The sequence below is a fragment of the Anser brachyrhynchus genome (genome assembly GCF_964034855.1).
Source record: "Anser brachyrhynchus genome assembly, chromosome: 7".
Lineage (NCBI taxonomy): Eukaryota > Metazoa > Chordata > Aves > Anseriformes > Anatidae > Anser > Anser brachyrhynchus.
Window position 1 is genome coordinate 27,604,679 of NC_137701.1, and position 26,085 is coordinate 27,630,763.

The 26,085-nt window shown below is 39.5% G+C and overlaps 1 protein-coding gene across 4 annotated transcripts in view; it reads left to right on the forward strand.

The window, feature by feature from the left end:
• CLASP1 (cytoplasmic linker associated protein 1) overlaps positions 1 to 26,085 on the forward strand; it is a 162,665-nt gene that overhangs the window by 113,816 nt on the left and 22,764 nt on the right. For 3 of the 4 annotated variants that reach the window (XM_080599258.1, XM_080599259.1, XM_080599260.1), the window contains 7 exons: positions 453 to 516; positions 1,914 to 2,077; positions 3,029 to 3,107; positions 3,851 to 3,994; positions 15,682 to 15,825; positions 17,108 to 17,214; positions 25,766 to 25,916. In XM_080599258.1, the coding sequence (XP_080455384.1) occupies positions 453 to 516; positions 1,914 to 2,077; positions 3,029 to 3,107; positions 3,851 to 3,994; positions 15,682 to 15,825; positions 17,108 to 17,214; positions 25,766 to 25,916 (853 nt within the window). Of the gene's footprint in view, positions 1 to 452; positions 517 to 1,913; positions 2,078 to 3,028; positions 3,108 to 3,850; positions 3,995 to 15,681; positions 15,826 to 17,107; positions 17,215 to 22,068; positions 22,186 to 25,765; positions 25,917 to 26,085 lie in introns of all 4 variants that reach the window. The other variant, XM_080599257.1, reaches the window with a different exon arrangement.

The following is a 26,085-nucleotide window of genomic DNA, read 5'->3' on the forward strand; positions in this document are numbered from 1 at the left end:
GATTAGTATATACCCAAACAGCATGGAAGTTCTGGTTTCACTTGAAAAATTGAAATACCTGACAGAAAGGAAGCCTGAGGAACCTATTCCTAAGCTGCAAAAGCACAGTTTTTCTGTGAATTAGCAACCTTGATATATGCAGAAAGGAAATGTCTCCCAAGTACTCTCTTTTCAAGTTGTCTTCTGCAATCTATAGAAGAAAATGGAAGCAACAGAAAATAAAGTGGCTTCATGATTTTAAAGCCTGTTTATTGGATTTCTTGTCATAACCCTGGTGATCGCAGTAGCTGGAATGCCAGTTAAGGCTTCACCTCGAAACAGGGTTTTTAGAAGTGTGACTTAAGTAATGTTTAAACAAACAAAATTAGATATTTCAGCTGTTACTATTTATCAGCTCTTTTTTGGCAACTGGAGCTTTAGCATTAATATTATTGTCTTATTATGTATTTTAGCCGAGTCGAGTTAAAAAGGCTTTGTGAAATATTTACTCGCATGTTTGCTGACCCTCACAGCAAGGTAAGATCACGATGACTGGCTCATTCTCTTGAATTAGCATGTGTGTATGTTTTACGTTGTTCCAAGATGAATATTCTTTATTTCTACCCCTGCCATCTGCTGGGGAAAACTGGCATTTATCAATTTCAGTTTTTATCTGTTTTACTCTGTAGGCAAGTGTCTCAATCTATCTCCTGTTGCTAAGAACATATTACTCCATGCTTTCCAAAATAAACACTTTCGGGTGTCAGCTCCTTAAGTGAGAGGTTCACTTTTATCTGTACTTCTCTAGGGATTTTCTTGGTGATGTGCAATAGAGCGAGGTCTAAAGGGTAATAAACCATAGTTAAGTGTCTTGTCCTCTGGGGTTTGTATATACCTGCAAGCAGTATGGATTCTCATCAAGATGTTGTTTTGGATCTGTTTTATTTATTTTAAAACAACAACAATATACACACTTTGCCTTCTTTCTAACATTGTCCTTTGAAGTTGAAGGCTGTTCCTGGAATTTACAGGCATTTCTTAGAAAGAAGCAGGTTAGAGAATGGAGAAGGTGGGCCCATAAGCTTGTTCAGACCCAGAGTTATTTGTTTGCAAAATATTTCCCATTTATAGATAAGTTGATGGTTTATTACGCACTTGACCAATGTATGTTCTATGTGACAGTGGCCATCTCTCATCTTCACTGCCTTTAGAGAATTACTGCTGCAAATTCATTAGTTTTAAGTGTGAATATCAGCCACTAAATTGATTCAATATAACTGAAGTCAAAGTTTGGTCCTTTGCTGTAAATTCAGGGTTCATTTCTGCCCACTGTCCTTTCTGAACTCTGTATTTGGGATGACATGTGGGACTGGAGTCTTGGAAGTCAGAATAAACTGGGAAGTGGGAAAGGACTTGGTAAAGTTTGGAGAAGGGTATACCAATCTTGGTAAAGATTGGAGAAGTTCTCCTGACTTGTTGACTTTAAAAGCATTGCTTTTCATGAGAGGAAACTGGATCTGATCCAAGGTATATAATGTTTTAAGTAACTCTGAGAAGGTATTTTGTGTTAAGAAAATGTGAACTCTTAGTGAATGCATCTTTTATGTTGACAAATTGCATCTGAACAGTTGTGTTTGATCACTGCGTGCTAACGAGTGGTTTGTTTTGTTGCATGGCCTGCTTTGCCGTGGAATTCACAACAGAGAGTAAGTGTATTCTACCCTCTTCCTTCATTTGTTTCATGTGGTATTTTAATACAGCACATTCTAGATGTGTATTGTCTCTTTTTTCCGAAAAATGTAGTCACTAAAATCATTCATTCATGAAACTGTCTATAACAATCATTCTGCAACTCGTATTTTAAATCCCTCTCCTTTGATTATTTTCTATTTAAAGCACAGCCTTCCTTTTTGTGACAGTTGTTTTGTTTATAGGTCTTCAGCATGTTTCTGGAAACCCTGGTTGATTTCATCATCATTCATAAAGATGACTTGCAGGATTGGCTTTTTGTTCTCCTGACACAGTTGCTAAAGAAAATGGGAGCAGATTTGCTGGGGTCTGTGCAAGCAAAAGTTCAAAAAGCTCTGGATGTTACCAGGTAGAGTACTCAGGTGGCAAATACTTTGTAGCTTTTTACAGGGTTACAGAAGGGCATCTGATGAACGTTGTAGAAAGCCAGCAGTGCCATACATTTTGAGGTCTCAATCCTAAGGAACACCAGTATAAATGAGAACAAAACTATGTCACAATATTTAAAGCATAGAATTAAAAAGGTCTTCGTTTTTGATAGATAACTTTAAAGCATAACTATTAAAGTGTGTAACTGATCACATTTGTTTTTTTGGTGTGCATGTGTTTGGATATCAGTTTTCTTTTTGACTGATTGAAAATAATTGTTTGCAGTGTTGACAATATGAACAGTGCTTTAACACAAAGTACAGAGCATCTTACATGTGTTCAAACAATAATGCTAACGTCAGAATAAGACCTTGAAAGCTACTTCTTTTTGCACACCAGTTAGTTCTGTAGTCCATGCCCTCTTCTAAGGATGACTGGCACAGGACATAGTTACAATTAAGTTCAGCTTGTCCTGGAAAAGAGATAATAAATGAATAAGTAGTAGTAGTAGGAGATCATACTAGTAGGAATAGTTAGTTATCCAGGAGGAAACAAGACAGAGAAGAAAAAAGGAAGAAGAGAGAAATCAAAAACAGGCAGGAGCTCTGAGGGAAAGAGAAACCAGTCTGCTACTAGAGATAAGGGAAGAAATGAAGAGGGGATGGGCAGGTGTGCCAAAAACAGGATTAAGTGTACAGAAGTCAGTTAGAGTAACAGCATATAAAGGTATTGATTTAGCAGTGTTTTGTCAGTATTAAAAGAGTAATCAGGTGACCCTTAAACTTGAGTTTCTCTGAATGGTTGATGGTAAACTTAGGAAGAAAAGCATGATAGGTGCTGAACTCTGTTATGTAAGTTTTTATGTATTGAGTTAATTTAGCCCTGGAAGTGTGTGCAGCATTACATTTTTGCCTTTGTTTTCTTTGGACAGGGATTCTTTTCCATTTGATCAACAGTTTAACATTTTGATGAGGTTTATTGTGGATCAGACCCAAACACCAAACCTCAAGGTCAGTATCAGGCCTTTTCGCTGAAGCATAAACGTGGTTATTTTAGTTTGCCATGGCAGGTATAATTAAAGTGGAAGAAACCTGTCTGTGCAGGACAGCAGGGACCAGGCTCAGTCTGGACAGCTAGAGAGCTGAGACCCTAAGCAAACCTTAACAAGTGTTTGTTGCACAGAACATACATAATGCATGTAGGGTTTGGGGAAGAAACAGAGCTTTCTGTTACTGAATCTTCTTAATGGCGTACTGTTGTGCAGATTGTTTTTCAGGAGGCTGCCGTTCCAAGGCTATAGGTACACAGTAAACTCTGGAAATGATACATAATTGTTTCAGAGACAGGAATGTACAGGATGCCAAATGACTAGTGCTCTTTCTCCCATGTCCCAAAGTTTAAATCTTTTGAGGCTCCAGCCTCATGAGAGGCACCTGGAACAGTAACCATGGGCATGAAGCACCCTGCAGAACTTTAAAATATTCAACATGGGTGGAAACAGTGTGGTGATTTGCTTGCACAAGTGGACATATTTTAAGCCAGTTCTGATATGCCATTCCAGACTCACTACACAAAACTTTTCCTGGGTAGAAAGTTGCTTTTGGTTTTGAAATGTGACATGGAGACACGGCACAGGGATATTTTTTCCCAAGTAAGGCATAAGTCTTGTCAATCTGCAGCAATGTCTGTTTATTACGGGATAATTCTATTTTTGCCAGCTCATGGGATTAACAAATACGTCTTCACTTCTCAGGTGAAAGTTGCTATCCTGAAGTATATTGAGTCCTTGGCAAGACAGATGGATCCAACAGACTTTGTGAACTCCAGTGAGACAAGACTTGCTGTATCTAGAATTATAACTTGGACAACAGAACCAAAGAGCTCAGATGTGAGAAAGGTAAGGCAGAATGATGAAGTATTGGAAGTAGTTATTCTTTCTAAAAAGAGAAAAAGATTAAAAAAAAAAAAGTCGTAAAGGTAATTAAAAATTCAGTGGTTTGAGTCATACATACCTTGCCTTCCAAACCAAATTGCCTATTCAGTAAAGACACATTTCTGAAGCATCTCTTCATAGATATTTTTATCTAGTTAGGTACTTAGCTGTCTGACTTTAACTACTATTACCACACAAAGGGGCTCACAGTTTAAAAATGTGCTTTTTATTGAGCAGTCTGGAAATATCTATAGATTTTTGTTTATTTAGATGCTTTGTAGACTGAAATGAAATCTAGCACAGCTTCTGCATTGTGATATTGTTAAAAGAAACTAAACAAATCAGTAAGCTGCCAAGGGTTCTCAACTCTTTTCTTTTTTCCAGATTGAGATAAACAGTTTTTAAAATTGACACATTTAGGTCAGTCCTAGATAATACAGTTAACTTGTTCTTTTTTTTCGTTGCTGTAGATGCAAGTGCCAGGTAAGCTAAAATGGAGCACGTAGTGATACTCATCTCTCCCAAGAGAAAAATGAGACTTTGTTTGATGTACTTGGCATCTGTAACAACTAAAATTACCTCCAATTCCCCCCAAAATAATAATAAATAAATAAAAGAGAAAAAGTCATATCAGAATATACAAATTGTGTGAAATTTTTATGCTCTACATACACTTAGATTAGTATTTTATAACTTTAGAAATAAAATTATTTTTGATTATTTGATTCTGATGAATTGATCATTGGGTATCAAAGGTACCGCACCTCATTATTCAATATATGTGAATATATATGAATTCAATATATAGGATATTCAATATTCATTATCTGATAGCTGGCAAGACTTCAAAGAAGCTTTTTGTGTGCACGCTTTTTGCTTTCTTGCATACATTTGATTGGATCTAGAGAAAAATGTCTCATCTATTTTTTAGAAGACTTTCTCCAGGGGTTATTTGCTCTAGCATGACTGCAATTTGTACAAAGTAGTCTCAGAGAGTCCTAAAAGAGTGACTTAACTCCTAGAATTAAATCTGGAATGTGCATTTTCCTTTTGATATTTTTGTATACAAAGTCAGAAAGAATTAACAAAAGAGCAGTTTCTTCCCTTTTACAGTTCAAGTAAACTCCTAGCAGTTGACTCTGCTAGTGGCAGGCAAGAGGGAGTTATAAATTAATTTAACTAGAATAATACGTTGAAAAGCAAATAGCAAAAGTTTTGCATGTTGCTCAGCAGAAGAAATATTCCACCATTAGAGGTCATCATTGCTGCATGCAAAGTTGAGTGAACGGTATCTCTGCAGCAGCTGAAAATTTGGCTGTTAGCTGTGAAGTCATGATGTGGGAAGTGTGTGTTCACAGTGCAGTGTCTGTCTCAAAGACTTGCAGAGCTGTGGTAAAAACTTGCAACAAGCTCCACCTGAGCAGTACCTGGGCTTTGGGGGCTGATAAGAGATTACTGAATCCAAATTCTCTTTATTAAATCTGCACGTGACTTGGATTTGCCTCTGATGCCTATAGCTTTCAAATTATTGCACAGTTAGGCTAATTTAGGATACTAAAAATGAATGCCCAGGTGATCTCTATTTCATCATACAGTTGCTGTACTATGATTTTATTAAGAGCATAGTACAAACTAAAGGCTTTAGAAGAAACACTGCTAGAAAGGATTTATAAGCAATCGTTGGCCATAATCTCTGTCAGGACTATAGTTAACAGACTAATAAATTCATTATGCAGTAACGAACAGGATTACAAGGGCTAACCCAGACAGGTGAAATGTTCTGAAGAACACAATTAAAATTGTCCTCCATTTTTTGGAGGCTACAACCTGGAAAAAAGTACCGCTTTTTATATCAGGAAGATTCATTGTCGTGGAAGGGATTACTGCAGATAACCTTCAAGGTCTGAGGTTCTCTAAGTGCAGAGCAGACCATGCGATTGAAAACATCGTCATAGTCTAAACATGGGTAGAAAGAGAACCAACTAAGACTACAGAGTTTCAGGTACTACAGGAGGCCTGTAACAACTATAAAATAAGATACTTTTCCAATAGAATCTGGATTTGAGATAATCCATGCAATTGACTCAGCTCCTGTAAAGACAGGCGCCAACTTTATTTTTGGTACTGAGGAGTCTTGGCTGTCGTAGTCTAGTCCTTGTATACCACTGCAACTGATGATAGAACAGCAATGCCAGTGCTCAACTGCTTGTGAAGGCAACAGCTCTTCCTACAAGAAACTTAGTCACACAGGCACTGTGGTTCTTACCTAGATTTAAATTACTGAATGCTATCTTAATGCAAGTAGCATTTGGGTGTGTGGTGGCCATACTATCCTGTCTGGATTTTACCTTACTAGAGATGGTAAAACAAAGTTGCTCATGCTAGTAGCAAAATATATAAAAGATTGCTGTCAGTTAATATGTAAAGCATGTGGCTATTATGTGCACATGGCAATTTGTCATGCAGATTTTATCCTATGGTAGCAATCAAGGAATCTGTTCAAGAAATGGCTTATATTATCAGCCAGTAGTAGGATTATCCTTCTACTAGTGATATCAGTGTCCATCACTGTTTTGTATGTGATGGTCATGGAGATCCCAGCCCGCCGTAGTGTTATGATACTGGAGAAAAATAGAACAAAAAGTGGCATCTAGTCCGAAGACCTTTTTCAAACTGAACAATATGTCTTTATTAATAAACTTTGCATATTCTTATGATGACAGCTTAAGCACACTTAATGGGCACCATTAACCTGTCTGACGTCTGACTTGGACTATGGTTCATGTTTTATAGCTAGTCAAAATGAGAAAGAAACTTAGTCAAAGGAAATGCTGTCGTGCATAAAGTGCTTTATGTTCTCATATTAAATAATATCTATCTAGCTAAACATGAACTCTGTTACCAAAAGAAAAAAAAGTACTCTGATGAACATAGAGTTGGTACTGACAAAATGGCATGATTCCCTCTCAGGGTAGAAACCATTTAAGCTGTTGAAAATAGCAATGAATTATGTATGGTCAAAATTACTGTCAGGCGTTAAGTTGTAAATAAGGTGATCTGCAATGTGTTGGGGGTAAATATTTGTCTTGTTTTAAAGATGGTTAATACTTCTGGGTGTTTACCATGCATTTAAGTTAAGGGTCACTTCCTGCAAACAGTAGAAGAAAGGTGAAAGACATTTGTCCTTTATGCTGAACAAAAGCTATTAGGTGGAAACAGATTGTGCTACATTGCACAGCAAACTAAGATGGGGTTCAAATGTTGCCCTCGGATGCAGTGAGAGCACCTGTTGGTAATTTCTGCACATGCAGCTGAATCCTGCTTCTTTCCTAAGCAGAACATGTCATTGGGCAGGGCATAGATCTACGTGACACTAAATACTAGTGTCTAAACGTGTCTGCATTTTGTTTTCCTCTCTATTAACAGGGTGTTAATTATGTTGAATTTTGTAAAAAATAAATAATATATATATATATATATATATATATATATATATATATATATATATATATATATATAGGATTTGGTGAAATCATTCTACAAAAGGCAGTTAATTACCACACAGAAAAAGAGCACAAAATGGTAACCCAGTTAATGACCGGTCTGAGGACATGGTCAGTGACTGCACCGTGCTATCACTAATACTGCTAGCAAAGTTATTTTGCAATCCTTATAAACGTAAAATTCGTACTGAATTTGGATTGCAGGATTGGGCTCTGCGTGAGAAAATACTTTGATTTTGGAAAGGAGGCATCAATTTAGGAGTGGAAATCCGAATGAGGGCTTCTAATTTGACTTAGGCCAAAGCCTAAGGAAGCCTTGTGTCCAAGGCTCGGGTGAATGGAAGTTTTTATTAAACATGAGCACTCAGTGTCGCAGAGGGGTGGGGTGTCTGTGAGGGCATGCAGGATCTTGGTATTTGGACTTGGCACAGGTTGAAGGGGAACAAGGCCTCCCAAGGTGAAGGGCCAGTGCCACTGCCTGCTGTCCTGGCAATCAGCCTGCTCGTAACAGTAAATGAAAAGATCTGTTTTGCATGATTATGATTTGGGCTACAAATCTCAGGGAAGAAGAAATTGTCCTTTGTGCCAGGTATCCTGCCTCGCTTCTCTGTTGATGAAACATTCATATGGTAGTTTTATTTTACAAGCCTGATTTTATTTTTACACATTATGGGCAGCCTTGTGTCATGTGCACATCGTGTTCTGCCTTCCACTTACGTAACTGGGGAAACTTTTTTTTTCCCCAACTGTCACCCTTATAACTGGGTTTGGCTGGGCTGCCCTTGAGTACAGACAGTGCATGGGACTAGGTAAGAAACTAGACGTGTTGTAGTGAATCAAAAAGCTCAGTAGAGTGCTTGTATTACTTGGATTTTCATGAAGATCAAGTCCTCCTCAGACCAAGGGGTAGTAGGGTGGTCCTTGGGTTGTCACTTAGCTTGCAGGTGAAGTCTAGAGATGTCCAAAGAAAACGTGTTTGGGACCAATTCTTTTAATAACTGATTAGTCAGGAAACTGAGTTAGTCTGGAAAATTTCAAAGAAAGCCGCAGCAATATGCTCAAACAAGAAACAGATATTTCTTCAACTAGTAGTCCCAGATGTTGTTTCTCAAGAAATATTGAATATTGTCACTTTGAAAGGGAAACGATACCTAAAACCTGAAGAAACTTTGGGCAAAATAATGCTTCAGTGTCTATAACAGGACTAGCAACAGACAGAAGAGCAAACACTGCTAAGGAAATGAAATTGGACTCCTTTGCAGCTTGATGTCACGAAACCTCTAAAATCTCTGCTGGAGCTCGAATTTTCTATTTAGTGTCAGGCTGAGTCGAGCAATTCTGTGACAGAAATTTCACTGCAAAAGCACGCCCAAAGACTCCTGGTGAGCTGACACGGCATCATTCATCCTTAAGCGTTAGGCAATGAATACTGCTGACCAAGGCCTGTTACAGTAGCAGTGGCGGAGAGGGCATTTACACCAATGCTTTTGAATGGCAAATCGTTTTAATATTCCCCAGTAGGCAGGGCCTCGCCTCTCTGGCTTGGAGGGCTCTCCAGCATTTTTGCAATATGCCTACAACTTGCGTGTCTCGTTGACTCCGTTAAGGATCAAGTTACCAGAGAACCAGGCCTTAGGGTTTGATCTCAGGCTTACGGACTGTGTCCGTACTTCTGAGACCAGCCTTTTAGTCAAAGGAGATTTCTAAAGAAGTCAGACAAGGTCTAAATGCAAAGAACAGCTCATTTCAGGCATTTTAACTTAGTTGGTGTTAGGGGAAAAATAGTGTAATGTATCAAAACTGACACTTGGTGGACTTGGGTATTTACTTGGTTTAATGCTATTAGAACAAAAAAGATCTTGGTGTTCTAACTATGTTTCCAAAACAGTAGCCCTTGTTTTCTGTTTGTTTTGAAATTGATGCTAGAGAGCTATGAGAGCCCAAATATTTTTAGTGTACGCAGTGTAAGGTAAATCGCTTTTCCCAGCATTAGTTGCAAGAAAATCATCGCATGCTTGTTGGAAACACGGTCTCAGGGCTAGATTTCCTTGAAGTGAATCTCTTGGATTTGTACAGCCTTATAGGATCCTCTAATGCTCAGCTTTTAATAGAAGCAGTTACCTTTTCTCAGTTTGCTTCAAACTGGAAGTGCCTGATGTTATGAGATAAGAAATTGCTTCATAAAATGTGAATACTCATGCTTATATTGTGTGCATGGGCATAATATTTTTGTGTACGTGCCATGTATAGAAAAATATATGCACACCTTATGTAGGTATAAGTGACAGGTCTATTTTGAAAATCAGGATTTGAAACTCCTTGCAGTTTAAAGGGCATGTTTTTGTTACAAACCATCTTCAGAAACTTTTATTCCTCCTTTTACAAGCTTACTCCTTTCTTCCTCCATTTTACAAGTTTACATGTGGGAATCACCCCCTCAGAATTCAGACCTACATCATGCCAGGCGTACCATAGGAGCTCCTTCAACCCATTTCTACTTCACATGCCATTTCACAACAAGCAGTTATTCACAGTAGCCTTCATCAGCTTTACTTCTGGGATAACATCTGGCTCTCCTGAAGTAATCTGAACACAAGTCTTTGCTGTGACCAGGTGACAAAAGAACAACATGGATAAGGAGTCGTAATCCATCCTAGAGCTGTAATGAGAATGTGGTGATTCAGTGCTGCATAGGTCTAGTTGGCACTTGTTTGAGATGCCTTTGACACATGTAATGCAACCATCTGGGACTTGTAAAAACCTTTCATGATATATTGTGTGCTGTATAAAACAGTGTGGATTTAATCTGTATATTAATTCTATATGTAAATCTGTTTAAAAACAATTTCTTCCTTTTCAGGATATGGATGTAAACAGCATATTCTAATACAAATCTTTTGGGAATATGTGTATTTAAAAACTGGAAATCAAGCTAACGTGCTTGAGTTATGTATGAACTGATGAAGATGTTTCATATTACCATATCAGTAATGTGGATGTCTCTTCTCATCTGATTATAGACCCAAAAAGGGAACAAAGAGGCGGTCTTGTTTGGCAGCCATTTTTTTTTTTAGCTTAGTGCCCAATCACAGTTAATTTTCTACTGGAAAATACACCTCAATAATGCTTGTTTAAAGCCCCTAAACACTCTCAGTGGAAGTGAATTAACTCACTTAACATCAGCTGCGCTCATCAGAGGATTGAAGCATTGCCATATGCCAATGTGTGCTAATACAATCTGCCTAATGTGTCTCTGTTGCCTCCTGATCTTTGTGGATCTATATTTGATCTGCATTTTAGTGTAAGTCCAAGGGACATGAGAGAGTGTGTGTCTCTGTTCCAGTATGCCTTACATTACCAAAACCACATTTACCCTAGGCTGGATGGTGAAATGAATAAAGCATACGGAGTATATTTTTCAAAAGTGAGTAGACGTGCACCTTCTTCAGACTAATCACATTATAGAAGGTGTCTGTAGACAGTGTTGGTCTATTAGACTGACGTCCAGGCTGGAGTCAGGAGTTTGCAAGTTCTCAAATGTATCTTCCTCTGAACTCTCTGAGGCCCGTCTGCAAGGATGGGCACGGGCAGATGCAGGCTCCTCTTCCTGGGATGCCCTGGTGCCATCTCAGAGCAGCATGCCACCGAGGCTCTGCACCTCAGCAGGGCTTCTCAAGCAGTTATGGAGATTGTCAGGAAGCTGCCAAAATAACACTTTGTAGGAGCTCTAAGGGATGGATGATCAGTAAACATGAGAGTTGTGGCTGAATTTAACTTTCAGTCACTGCTGCCCTCTGCTGAAAGGAATGCTCCTGTAGGTAAATCAAATATTAATGCTTTTTGTTTCTTGAGATTAAGCAAGCAACTGATTAAAACGCTTCTGCAAAAAGATAGCATGTGTACTGTTTAGATGATTTAGTTGAAATGCCTTCTTTAAATAATATCAACTTTCCTGTTTGTTAAACCCAGACCATGCATAGTTGGGTAGGTGAGGATTTGCCAGCTAGGACAACTGCAGCTTCCTCAGGGCCCGGTGAAGGAAACTTGGAAGAGAAATGTAAACAGGTAGACTAAAAGCTATGTGTACTAATCACACTAATCTAGTTTGCAGTCTCAATGGTCTAGCTGTGTAAAGAGACCTTGACTAGGTGCCTGAAGAAAGTGTGTCTGTGTGTCAAGTAATTTTTGGCTTTGTGCTTTTCTGTTACTTTTTGTTTTTGTGTCTCAACAGTTTGGGGTCCTCCCCTTTTATGGGGCTGATAATGTGGTGAGCCCATCACTGATACAGATTTGAGTAACTTGAAAACTGTTTTCAAATAGTTCAGGCAAGTAGCTGCTCATTCCGCTTGGTTGTTATCGGACCAGCTGCAGTAGCAACCATAAGGTGCTTGTATTCAGCTTAGGCCACTGACAGCATTACCCCTTAACATTTTTCCAGTTAGCCTGATCATTCTGCATAATGAGCCCAAGCTGCTTCAAAAGGTCTTTAATATATTTCAACTAATTTGCAGAGGTTACTGGATTCTAATAAAATAATAATTTTTAAAAAAGGCGAAACAACTACAGCAACAAAACCTACCAAGTTGCAAAAGCACTTGTGTCCCTTTAGCAGCTGGCAGTTAGACAGCATGACTTTTGCATTGGCATAAATATGAAACTTTGGGAGCTGTTGCCAGCTTGTGGAACCTGATCTCTTGCTGCATTGTTATAAGGAAAATAATGAAGTTGCATAAGCAATCCTTTGCAAATGATTCAACAACCTGACATGGAGCCAGACCCCCTCACTAGCACAGGCAGGCTATTTACTGGGGTTTCTCTAGCTCGAGCCAGCAGAGAACTGCCTCGTTAAGATTAGATAATCTATAGGGTCTACATTATTTCTTGCTGAAAGGAGATGGATTGGTGTTCCATGGTAATAGTACAGGAACGCAAGGGCAAAGGGAAATTCAGGTATTGCTCTCTTCAAATTATATGTCATCAAGCATGAGTGTTGCATGGAGAATGTTGGTATGTTATGTACAGAAGTAAGATTTTTGTTATGGGTTTGTTTTAATTTCCTTCAGTAATCTAGTGAAACAAGGACCAAGATTTTCAGAAATGACCAGTGATTATGAAAATGCTCTCTAATCAGTCACAGGCTGAGAATTCACAGATTTTAAAGCTCAAAGGGCTATTTGAAGGAGAAAAAAAGCCCTTCGACTAGGTAATGTATACTAAATGAGGACTATTTAAAAACAACACAGCCAAGATTAAACTGCATAGCTCCGCCGTTGCTGTTGAGAGCTTTACTGGAGCACCACTCACAGGCTGTAGTAGTCCTTGGCTTTATTTCAAACAATATAGACCATAGGTCTGCTTGCTTTGAGGCTGCATAAGAGTATACGCGTTGTGAGCCACTGTGCAGCCCCCCATTCAAAGCCCAGTGACCTACTTGCAGGCAGTAACAAAGCTACTGGAGAGCACAGTGTACACAAAATACTGGCAGCCTGGCAGAGAGTGCTAAAAACAAGCTGTGGTCTGTGCAAAGAGGGAGGGTGGACACAGTTCTGTTTTCATTACAGCCAAGACAAAGAAGTGAAACAAAACTGAGTTGATTTATGGGAGCTGAAAGTTTTCAGCGATTCCTGTAGTGCAGCATCAGTGCTGTCGGTGTCTGTGTGTCAGGGTTAACCTGTACCAGTTAGGTAACCCTCTGCTTCAATGGGAAGCCACAGGATCAGAGTCCCTGGAGGAGCTTTGGTGAAATTCTTGCTCAGAGATCTGTGAGATGCTTTTTGGCCCCTCTGGCACACCACAAGAAAGATACTTCCAGAATACCGCGTTATAGACAGCGCATGGTCTTGTGCCTTTTTTGGCTGTTTTTACACAGGAGTTTTCCAAGGTTGATCTTATTTTTAACCCATTGATGACACGTGGTACAACGGTATCTTAAATCTTTTCCTGCCTCGCTGTGCCCTGGGCAGCACCTGGCTGCTAGAATATCTCCAGGTGTTCTAGTCTTTGAGCAATCTTTAAACCTGGGAACCTTCTTGATCAATTTTCCTTTTTTTTTTTTTATCCTCACGTCCATGAGGTCTGCTTGTTCTGACACAAGATCTGCATGTCCATTTCCTAACAGTTCAGGATGTGCATGGTGTTCACAAATGTGACTGTATGTTGGCATGACTTGTCACTTTGCATTCAGTTCAACACGCTGATCTTGAGGTCTTGTTCACAGTAATATTTTTATTACAGAAAATAGTGTGCTGGTGAAACCTTTAAAGTTCTTTGATCACGGCTGACAGAAATACACGTGCCTGTTGGATACCATGCAAGCTTCCTGACAGAGCTGCCCAAAACTCAGGCCAGATGATGGTAGAGCCTGCAGTTAAGAAAGCCACAGGAAAAAATTATCTCCCTGCTTCTCATCTGTAGATCTTAGTGCAAAGTGAATGATGACGTGCTGTGTTTCTGTTCAAGTCAGTGGGAGTTCTGGCAGGAGGCAGCATGATCTATCTGAAATGAAGAGTCTGAAGACCTGTTTGTTGCAGTCCGTGGAAGCCAATCGAGTGCTGTGTGCCTCAGTTTCTTTGTTGGCTATATGGAAAGGATGTTACTTGTTAAACTTTGAGATCTACAGACGGAAAATGTTTTTATACACAAAGCTGTGTTGCTGCACATTGACCAGATGAGCAGAAGGATCAGCGTAGCTTGAACTGCAATTTGTATACTGAAACAATGAGGTGCTTTGATGCTCCTCCACTATGAAAGGGTTTCTGTGTACCCAAGTTCATCATCTGCTAACAGATTCCACTTCACAGGGAACTGCAGATACACTTAATTATCACAACTTTACAAACGCGTTATTTACTAAAAGTTCCTTCTCCTCTGAGTTGATGAGAATAATGAATGTACAGTTATCCCCACAATAGTGAACTATATTTTTGCTCTCTTTAAAGTTATTTTTCATTTTTAGGAAATTTTGGAAAGTTCCCACAGGGTAAGACACAAGTGTCTCCTCTTCCTAAGCCTGTTTGTGTGCTGTTCCAAAATAAAAGCACAAGTAGTCTCACTTCTTACCCTGTTAGCTTAAGGCACTGCTTTGTATCCAGATATGTATTCTGGACTTTGGTGTGTCAATGGATAGACCACAGTTGGAGAAGGTGGTACTGCAGATGTCCTCCACCATGGCTTTATTTTTACTGTTCTTATAATCACTTTTTTGTATTGTATCTTAATATATTCTCAAGGCAGGGGCAGAAGGAAGCAGGATTGGTGCAATCCACATGGGTTATATGTTGCTGGGGAAATCTAGTTAGGAACATGTGATATTAATTACTCCTGTAGATCTGCATTCGGTGATTTATTCTGCTTTCATTCCCATTTTATCCCATTGTCTTAGTTCAGGACGTGCAGAGCTTTATGTTTACTTACGGAGTTAGTGGAGATCCTGTTCTGCCAGCAGCTCTTCAGACAGATACGGCAAAACCCTTTACAGTGAAAGTAATGGTGAAATTGCCAGTTGTTTTGGTGGTATGCTGGTTACACTCCCTAAATTTAGGGAGTCTGGTGGGGTTTTTAGCCTGTCTAGGGAAGAGGGAAAGGTTTTTCCCCCCCTCCTGGTAGATCTTCCACTTAAGCCAGACTTCTGTTGCTGAAACAGCCTCAATGGTGAGGCAAGGAAAGGTGGGAAAACAGGAGCAGGGATTGTCTGATACAACAAAGTTGTTGGATCCTTAGGAAGAGAAGTGGGGTGGGAAGAGAACTCTAATCCCTTTTGCACTTAGAATAAATAGTATGGGAATGACAAATTGTAGTTCTAGATTCTTCATACTTATCTGAACGTTTTTGCAGTGACTTTTCAATGAAAATATGTGCTGGACAAGAGAATAAGATTTTTCTCACTAGCTGTGAGCTAGTACACACCTGAGTACACCGTACACATCTGAGGAATTACTGATATAATTAACGATATAAACGCCAAAGTGTATTGTAAGCTCAAAGAACTGAAAAGGTAACGATAGCAGTTAGTAATTCCTTGCGATGCATGACGAGGAATATGTCAGAAGTTTAATATGGAGTTTAAATGAAACAAGTATTTACCATAACGATTGTTGCCAACAGAATGCATGCTCAGACTAAAATCCGGTGATCTTTTCTTCTTTTCAGGCAGCGCAAATAGTCCTGATTTCCCTCTTCGAACTGAACACTCCTGAGTTTACCATGTTACTTGGTGCCTTGCCAAAAACATTCCAGGACGGTGCTACCAAGCTCCTGCACAACCACCTCAAGAACTCCAGTAACACCAGTGTGGTGAGAGCCTGTGTTATTGCAAACAGCAGAGCACTAAGGCGGCAGCTCCCTGATAAGCTGTTGCAGATGTTCAGTAGTATAAACTGTCTGTAGCTGTTGTCTTGAAGCAATAGGACAGCAAAGGCTTCTGTTTGGTGTTGCTTTAATAGGGACTGTTAAAACTAATAATTCAGTTATTTTTAAGTTTAATACAGCCATTACAAGTGTAGATTTCAAAAAAAAAAAATGCTGAGAAGAACATTCATTGGGTTCATTGGGTTTGTGCTTTCAAGTCAGTGGTGCTTTTGAAAATTCTGCCAGTAATGAACTTTTGGCTAAAGCAGAGATCCTGATCCCTCAGATTTACTGGGTGTACTGCTACTATTAAAATCAGTTTAATTGATGATATATTGTCCATACAAAAGCTTGCAACATCTTTAATTTGACCTACCAGGTCTCCTCAGTTGACAATTGTTACCTTCTGTTTTGATTTTATGTAGAGCGCTTGCATATTTTAATTTCTCTGAAAATACATTAATAGAAAATTAAATTGTGCTTCTAAACCTTTTTTCCCCTCACAGCAGGAAGGATTAGGATATTTTTTGTCTTTTTCATGTGAAATCTTGTGAAATTTGCTGGAATTTGAACCCTCCCATCTTTGCCCTTCCATAAAGACAAATAGACCTTTGTGTAAGCTAGAATTACAGTGTTAGGCTTCCAGGAGAAAGGACTGGAGTCTCTAGTCCCTTCTACCTCGTTTAACTTCCTCTTGTGTGAATTGAGTCAGAATCGGGAACGGTTTCTACTCATTTTGCTGCAATATAAATGATTACGCAGGCCAGTGGAAAAATGGTAAGTTAGATTGCTTGCTTATGCTCATAACAAGCACAATCCGAATGCGTTAGGCAATGCGTAAAATAGCTGCATAATTAAATTGTTAAATTGCCAGGGTAATGGTCTGCATACTTTGGAGCCTGGAAAATAGTGTCTGAGAACCTGGGTAGCTTGGTGGATTGCTAAACCATTCTTCTGGCTATGTTGGCATACATGCTGCAGAGTTAAAATTACAGTTTCTTTGGATTGTAGGAAAGTGTGTATGTGCTTCTCGATCCTCTAGCAGTATGTTCAAGAATGTATTTCTGACTACATGAGCCATGGTTGCAGATTTTTAGGTTAGGAGCAAGAACCAAAACTCCTCTAAGCTTGTCTAGCGCAAACAAAGGCAATATTTGGACCTGTTGCTGTATACGACTCTGTGTCTTGCAACACACTGCTAATCCCTGTCTTCCTGCTTCTGTGCCAGGGTTCTCCCAGCAATACCCTTGGTCGGACTCCTTCCCGGCACTCCAGCAGCAGAACCAGCCCCTTAACTTCACCTACCAACTGTTCCCATGGTGGGCTGTCTCCAAGGTAATGTGGCAGGTTAATTAAACCACTTACAAAATATTAAAGGGTTTCAACACTGAGCGTGCATTTTCAAAATGTGACTCACTTTGAAAACAAAGGAGACACCAAAGGTTTACAGTAAATTGCTCCAACGGAACAGGCTTTGAACACGGTAATACGTGGTTGGTGATTGCCTTCAGTGTTTGAGTCCTCGTGTTGATCTGTGTAACCTTAAAGTCTGTTCTTATATTAATTTTCTTTCATAGCTAGGCCTTCTCCAGAATCACATTTGTGGATTTAATAAAGGTAATATTGAATGGCAGCATTAGAAATGAGGTCTTGTTTAGGTTTCAGATATCACAAAGTACATGAAAACTTCCAGGTCAAGGGTTTTGGGAGTTTGTTTTTTAGGTGTACCCTTGTGATCAGTAATTCATCTCACTAGTGCAGTTCTTGTGCTGCTGAGAGAAATGCTAAGTCTTCCCTCTTCCCCTCTTGTGCTTTTTGAGGATGCAGAACAAGCAGAGATGGTATTTTATTGCTGCACAACTTGCAAATCACCCTCCTGGTTGCTCACTAGCAGAGTAGTGTCCTGATCCTTTGGGCAGCGTGTCTGTTGTAATTAGGTGTCTTGCTGAAGCTGCAGATGCTGTGCTAGAATATATTAATCCACTCCAAAACTTTGTGCTGAGTAAACACGGACTCTTGAACGTTGGGAATGTACATTTTGGGGTTACAGAAAAAATTAGAGCGGAGGAGATAATGGATTTAAACAGTGTGCTCTGGGGCCATAGAAATATTGGAGGACACTTCAAAGCTGCTGCTGTTGCCTGCCTGCCCTGCATCATCACTTCACTAAGTCATAACGAGAGACAGAAGGAAACATGCTGGGCAAGGACTGCAGTTCATAGTCCTGTATAGTAATTGGTGCTGAAATCTCTTGATCAGCCCTGTCGTGACTTGCTAAACCTTATCTGGAGGGATGCCTAGGCATTTGAGTTCCACATGTCAGTTAAAACACAGGTTGTTAGCATTTAATGCAGCAGTTAGACTAATTCCAGCAGCATATGAGGAAGACACAGTTTCCTGAGGAAATTTTGGATATCTAAATACATCTTTGTGACCCTAGATCTGCTGTAATCCAAAACTAGACTGACAGGTTGCAAGCCAAGGTCGAGTTGCCTATTATGAGGCTTTTCAACAAAGGTTTCATTAAAAAATTAAGTGGTAGAGCTTCAGGGGAATGGTTCCAACAATGTTGCTTTCTCTTCTGCTAGCTTGAGTATTGTTGCTGTGCTGATTGATGTTTGTCATGGGAATTACGAACTGAGATATGTGTCTCCCAGTGATTGAGTCTTTGGCCATGTTTGCACGTGGCACGTTTTATAAATTCACAACCTTTTACAGTACATTTTGAGTTTTGCCATTGTGACACAACTCGTTTTTGCCACTTCACTCACTGCTCTTCAGTTTGTCTTTACATTCTTATCACCTGCTGATGTCAGAATATATGTATCAAAATGCTGATAGCTTTCATCATTCACTCAATAGTTTGGTGTTGCTCTTTTTAGCATTTGGAGTTTAGGAAAAGATGGATTTTTCCCACGTAATATGTTCTCGAGGAATAGTTAGAGAGGGCATGTAAACCTAGAGCATTCTGTCATGAAGTTGCAAAGACCAAAATTGTCACTGGTGTAGTGGTCCAGGAATCTCCTTTCAAAAGCAATCATTCCTTCAATTTTTGGGTGGGATAGGGAGTTCTTAGAGATGTTGATCCAAAATTTTACATATCTTTTCTATTAGTGTGTCCTGCTTCCTTGCTGGATTTAGTTAATCAAAACTGACATGTAAAAATTACTGTTCAATGATAGGTGAAGCTATAAGCTGCTTTAAAAGCTTAAAAGCCATTTAAAATATTGAGGGAAGGATTCCTACCATTTTTGTGGGTATCATATAAGCAGTAACAGTAGCTGCAGATTTTCACCACTTGCAGAAAAAGCGGTGTTGCAAATCAGGGGCAGTCATTTCTGATATTCTGCAGGATTGCATCCCTCCTGAAGGTGTGTTGTGTAGTGCGGTTTGAGCATGGTCCTCACTTAAAGAACAAAGGAGAACTTGGTTGTTTTGAAGACTATGTGCAGTCCTTTAAGAAAAAAGGCTTTGGAAGATGTGTTAATAGACTTTGGGAAGCAGAGTGTACTGCAGTACTGCAGATGATGGTGGTATAGATGCTTGTATGTCATCTTCCCATTGTAAATGCTTGTGGTTTGCAATTCGTCTTGTGATGCAGAACGTGAGTTTTTTCTCTACAAACCCGAAAAATGAGCTGTTCCAGGTCATTCTGGTAGCAGTGTAAAAGGATAAATGTTACTGCTGTTTCTCTGCAGGGCCATTCTTTGAAACCAGGTTTGCCATACCTCTTTTGGGGCCCATTCCCAAAGGGTTGTAGGAAGGTTGTCTGAGTATCTTACTATTGCCTATTAGGGTATTCCGTGTGCAGGCTCTGCTTACCTTGTCTATGCCTATGGCTTGTCTGGGCAGCTCAAGAGCAGCTGATTGAAAAGATTATCTTCAGTTCTTAATGCCAGCATTGATTTTGAGGATTACATTTTCCTTTGAACTTTATTGTGATACACAGATTGGAGGAGTCATGTATAAAGATGACTATGTTTTGGGGGCTGGGGTGTCTAGCCTTCCATGTAGAAAGGATAGTTTGGGTTTTGTAGGGTTATTTAAAAAAAAAAAAAAAAAAAAAGCTGCTGAGCATAGCTGCTGTCCCATATAATTAATGGTTTGTGGGCCATGTTCTAGGTATGAATCAGCAAAGCTTTACTGATACTATCTATAGCAAGTATGTCTGCCCCTGCCCTCAGGTCACATTACTTCTCATGTATTATTGCCATCCCAAATGAATTCCTAGCGACTTAGCTTTGTGCATACATTACATGTATTTGAACTGCCTGGATAGTGAATGTTCTGGTTGAAGTGGACTTTGCTGATGCTACGAGCTAAACTGCTGACCAAGATGATCATGTGTGCCCCACACATTGTGTAGTCCCTGCTGTTAGTGTCTTCGGAAGGATTACTTGCTCTCACGGCCTTGGACAAAGCCCTTCTTTCTGCTTGCATTTGCTCCATACTGTTCTGCTTTCATGGTCACTAGGACATACGCACTGCATCTGTGAGTTGCTTCTGCATTTGTACCTGCTTTTGTTGCCCTGATAGTCCTGGGGGAGGGGAGTCATAGAGGAAGGAGGTGTTTTCAGAAGAAGAAAATCAGGGGAGGGCACTTGGGAAGACTGAAGACAATAGGGGGGGGGAAAAAAAACATTCTTGACTAAGAAGACAGACTGTTTCCTGGGCAATGCTCAGATGAACGGATATGAGTTTGTGTTGGATGGAGAGAATCTTCTTAGGTTTAGTAAGTGGCACAGTATGACAAAAAGGAAAATACTAGCCTGTGAATTGCTCCAGTGTATGAATGCCATTCTGACTAGCAAATGATCTTCTGAGCCAAGATGTCACACGCAGGTTGTGAATTTTCACTTAGAATTCATTAGGAATATTTGAAGTAATAACAATAAATAAGTTTGCCTTCATTAGTAGCTCAGAAATCTGTGCATAGTTCCAATTACTAAAAGAACAAATTTCATTCTTCCAAGAGGAAATATCAAAATAAAAGGATGAAAACTTGGTTATATATGTTTGTGCTTATTTTTTTCATAGAAACTACATAATTTCATTTGGCTTTAAAAGTTTACATGCTTGTTTTTTAATTGAAAATACCATTAAAAGTAAACTTTAATAGTTTCTGTATTAAGTTGAGCAAGGCAGGGTGTGGAAAAAGAACTAAAATAAGCCACCCACCTTACACAATAAGGACAAGCCTGCATTGTTCAGTGGCCTGTTTGCAGGTAGGTGAGATCCGAGCTGTGGGAGCAGTCTGGTTGTCGTGTGCGTTTCTGTAATAGTTGATTGTAATAGCTGGTTTTTATTTCTGGTTAACAACTGCATTTCTTGACACAACGCTTCACGCTGGGGTTTCAGCTGGCATTGCTGCTATTTGTTCTGGAGCAATTCTTGGCTTGTTTGCCACTTCTACTCTCCTCGAGTCTTCCACTTGTGTGTACACAAATGTGACTTCGTGAGATAAGTGTACTTAATAGAAACAAACTGGTATCCTGAATATTCCACCATCTCCAGCATCTATATTGTTGCTTAGATGATGATTTTGAAAATCCATGTGATGTAAAGGGAGCAGGACAAAAGCAAAGGTTAAATTCACACAGATGCCTTGACCCAGAGGCACAGTATCGTTTGCTAACCCAAAGGTACACACAGAAGTTTGAAAAGAAATTTGAACTGACTTGGAGGCTGGGTTTAACTCAGTCTTCCCAGGTTTGTCTGCGAAGACCAGGGCCAAGCCTCCAGTTTACATGATGCATTAACACCCTATAGACTGATTTTCATTTACTCGTTAAGTCCAGCTCCGGGTTTCCTTTCTTCCAGGAAATTCTGTTGATTGCAAATGTCTGTGTAGCATTTGGGTACAGATGCATGGTCAGGGATTGTTCACTTAGAGCATTTTAAATGTTGTTCATAGTGACTATAACCATTTATGCAATTTACCAGGGACTATTTTTGTGTGAGCCGTATCCTTGTGTTAGAGGAAGAAAAAAAAAGTGGAACTGAGAAATAAAGGCCAAAGCAATGACTTAAGGGGCTTAATGGAGTATTCTTGTTTAATTTTGTTTCTATTAATTTTTTTCTCTCTCCAAGGCAGCATGACAGCACTAAGCCACTCAGATTATAGTTTCTTTTTTTTCTCCCTCTCCTTTCTCTGTTTTTTCTCTTTCGTTTCTCCTCTGATCACTGCAGTCGGTTCTGGGGTTGGAGTGCAGACGGGCTGTCGAAGCACCCCCCTCCCCTTTCTCAGCCTAACTCCATCCCCACCGCTCCTTCCCACAAGACTTTCAGGCGCTCTTATTCTCCCAGGTAACAAGCTACCTGTTAAACCAACTTGTCTGAGATGTCACAGCATTATTTACCTTTCATACCACAGGATTTGTTCAAACGTGGGAAACGATTTTCAGAGGATTTGGTCGAAAAAGCAAATGGGCTGATGTTAGCTCTCAGAGCGGGGAGAGGGCAGTCAGCCGCTTCTTCACTCAGTTGGGAAGACGCGGCACACGAGTGGAAAAACCCCAAGTGGCTTTTTCCAGATGACTTCTCCCTGCTGGATTTCCTGAATGGGTGTAGGTTTCACAGTTAGACTCCAACGCAGAACACAGTTCTTGAGCACTTTCTGCAGGCGCTTGTTGCGTTGTGATAGTGCAGGCAACATCCTCCAATTCACTGTGCAAGTGGCACACCAGCACGTTCAAACTGCAGTAGTGAACATTTAGGACAGTGAGGGGACGTGTATGGGATTTCACCAGCTGCTTGCACAGTGATTGTGGAACATCTTGGAAATGGGTAGTATTGGAATTAGAATTGTAATCCTGTGTCCTTGCCACGAGGTTTGGAGGTTATTGACAGCTAATTTTAACAGCTATTCCTCTTGTGCAGAGGAGACAGGTATTTAATCAGTATACTAGACCAAAGCTATATACTGTTTTAATCAAAAAACAGTCTGAATCCAAATTTAATTTCAGACCTCTTGGATTTTATCTTTTAAGTTTATACCCTAGCAGCAGTCTCTCTGTTCCTATATGAAAACTATTGAAACAAAACCAAACAAACAGCTCTTGGAGGACTGAAAATCTGGGCGTCTGTGACGACTGAGAAGGAATATGGAGATACAGAATATGGGATTCTATGAATACCAGCAGATTTAAAACATCAAATCCATGTTACGACTCTGTTCTAGAATACTGAAAAATCTGTGGAAGAGATCCATGTTGATTTTTCGGGTTAAACTAGTCCAGAATAATTTTTTCCTCATTTCATTAGCTGACAGGTTTTGGAATAATTTGATACATATTGCAGCACAGAGCCTGAAAGTGCAAGGAAGTGGGTTACTGTGTACTGCTTCAGGATCCTAAACTGTTGATTACTTACACGTTGTTTGGACTGGGAGCTGAATAATAGTTTATGGAAGTAAAACGTTTCATGTCAGACTGGAAAACTTCAAAACTGTATCTTGATAAACTTGTAGAGCGCTTACAGTTTTAGTGCAGCACAACGTGGAAAATAATGTTGTGACATCCCTAAACACTACTCATCTCTACTCACTTCTTACTCATCCTGTGACTTTCTTCTAGTTTTCTGCATCACTCTTTCGTTTTTGTGCCTTTTTCACCCCTGGCAGGTGGGTGTAGATCCATTTTTTATTTTTTTATTCCCCCATCATGTTGTCTGTGAAGTATTCCAGCACTCATGCTGTCAGTAGACGTGTGTTTACATGTAGAATTTTATTTTGTATAAAGCACAGCCATAATGTGATCTCTCACACAGGCTTATTCTTGACATATGAAATCACTGGGTTCTTCAGATTTTATTAAGAGGTGGTTTGGGGTGGTTTTGGGAAACTCATTAGATCCGGTGTTTTTTCATTCAGAAATTTCTGTAGTCATTTAGCATTGCAGCATATGTGCTTTGATCTATTCTTTAGGAGCAGTATAGGGCAAAATTCATTCCTGAGGAAAGAAGCAGTGACTTTAGCAGAAGATTTAATGTCAGTACATCTGTGATTATTTCTGTATTTTTCTCCATGGATTTAATTGTGTGGCTTTTGGTAAGTCATTCCATCTCTTGGCGTGGATACACAGTTACAATCATATATATGTACCTTCAATAATGGCCGTTCCATTGCTCACTTAAGTATTGTGTGAAGAACCCTTTAAGATCTATGAATTAAACATGTTTGAGTGCAAAATTAATATTTTCAAGGTGGTATGAAGCAAATGTTGTCCTAGCCCTGACTGATACTTACAAAGAATCAAAAATTTGCATCCACTGTTTTTTGTTCTTTTTGTCTGGAAAGCAATCACAGTGCATTAGTTTCATTCAGCTATCTGAAAGGCCCTAAATACTCTGACTTTTGTAGGTTTATAAACAGCTTTTGTTTCCTGGTCTTGATTTGTTGTTCAAGTGGCTTGTCTTTCTTCCTAGCCAGGCCTGGCCTGACAGGCACTATTTAAAGTCAGGGAGTTTGTTCTTTGGTTTCTCTGCCAGAATACATCGTGCTGGGGTTTGAGTGGTTGTAGAGCGAGCGCATTGCTTGGGAGCCAGGGATTATGGCTATTTTCAGTGTGTTAATCCCAAAGGAATTAGGCAACACCAGTTTTATCCTTTGTCTAAAGTTCTCGAGTTTTTTCCAGAAAAAATAGTAGTAGTTCTAGATAATTAACATCCTACTTTCAGTTCTATAGAAAATAATGGCTGTGTACTCAGGATTCAAGAGAGATTTTTTATTTTTGATACTTTTTCCCCACCACCTCACAGGGAATCTTTCTTTAGTCAGAAAGGAGCACAGCTCTTTGTTCAGCCATCCTTCTCCAAGCCCATCCTGTAATTCTTCCCAAAATGCTAAGAAATAGTAATTCACCCCTGTAGGGAGCCACTTCTTGCCACTTATTGACAAACAACTTGATGTAAATGTCTTAAATTCTTTTGGTTTCTTTGCTTCTGGCTCTATTATGATCAGAGACTCCCCCAGAGAAATTGTTCTCAGTTACTGGGTCTCTTCGTAAAGGCTCTCTTGGAAAACTGATTGTCATGCAAACTCAACTTCTCCCTGAATAGAGCAAAGCCGTGCCAATATTGCTTTGTAATTTCCTCCAAACATGTAGGAGCTTCTCTTCCTAGTCATGTCTTTTTTTGTATCATCTGCCCTTGCATGCTAGGCATTTTTTTTCATGGTACTTAATTTTGGGTAACTCTTTAAGGAATCCCAAAACTTATGTGGCTTTACGCTGATGAGGAATTTCTGAGAAACTGTCTGCAAGGAGGTATTCTATTTGAGTGAGAGAATTCTCAAATTTAGGCTCAATATTTCAGAAGTTCTTATCAAGGCATCTTGCAAGTAGTTTTGTTTGTTCTACTCTAGAAGTGAAAACTGGAATATGTTAGATTAAGCTTTTATGTCAAGGTACATTTCTGTTTCCATTTAAATCTATTGCATTTGAATCCATTGCCAGAATATATTTGTTATATTATGAAACTTAATTTGTTGATTTATTTTCCTCCAGCTGTCACAACCCTTTGAGTTCTCATAGTGGTTATTTTTCTTTATTTTTCTTTTTAAATAACACCGTTACCATGATGGCGCTAGGTTTTTGGTTTATAGAAGCTAGCACACTCACTACTGTGGGTAACTAACAAACGGTGGACCTGATTACCCCTCAATCACAGCAATATAATACCACTGATTTCAGTCGAGCCTCTCCTAGATTTAGCTCAGTTTGAGGGGAGACTCAGACCTGAAGTCAGCTTTGATCCCATTCATGTTTTGTTACAAGTCACTGTTAGAAATGGTACACCAAATCATCTGTCTCCAACTTGGCATTTCTTGATTGAGTGAAAAGTTGTTTCCAGTTTCATATGTAACATTTCATATACGTTTGGTCTTTAGTATGCTGGATTATGACACGGAGAACCTAAATTCTGATGAAATCTACAGCTCTCTTCGTGGAGTCACAGAAGCGATTGAAAAATTTAGTTTCCGTAGTCAAGAGGATCTGAATGAGCCAATCAAACGTGATGGAAAGAAAGACTGTGACATTGTAAGTATTTGTTTTGATTAACATCTGGAGATAGGTAAAGTTTCACAACGTTGTTTTCAAACCTGGCTTTGGATTGTTAGCTAGTGTACAAAATCCAGTTATTCTTGGTCTGTTTTTTCCTTCAAGTGTTAGTCTCCCTGGTTACTAACTTCCTATCCCTAAATTTTGG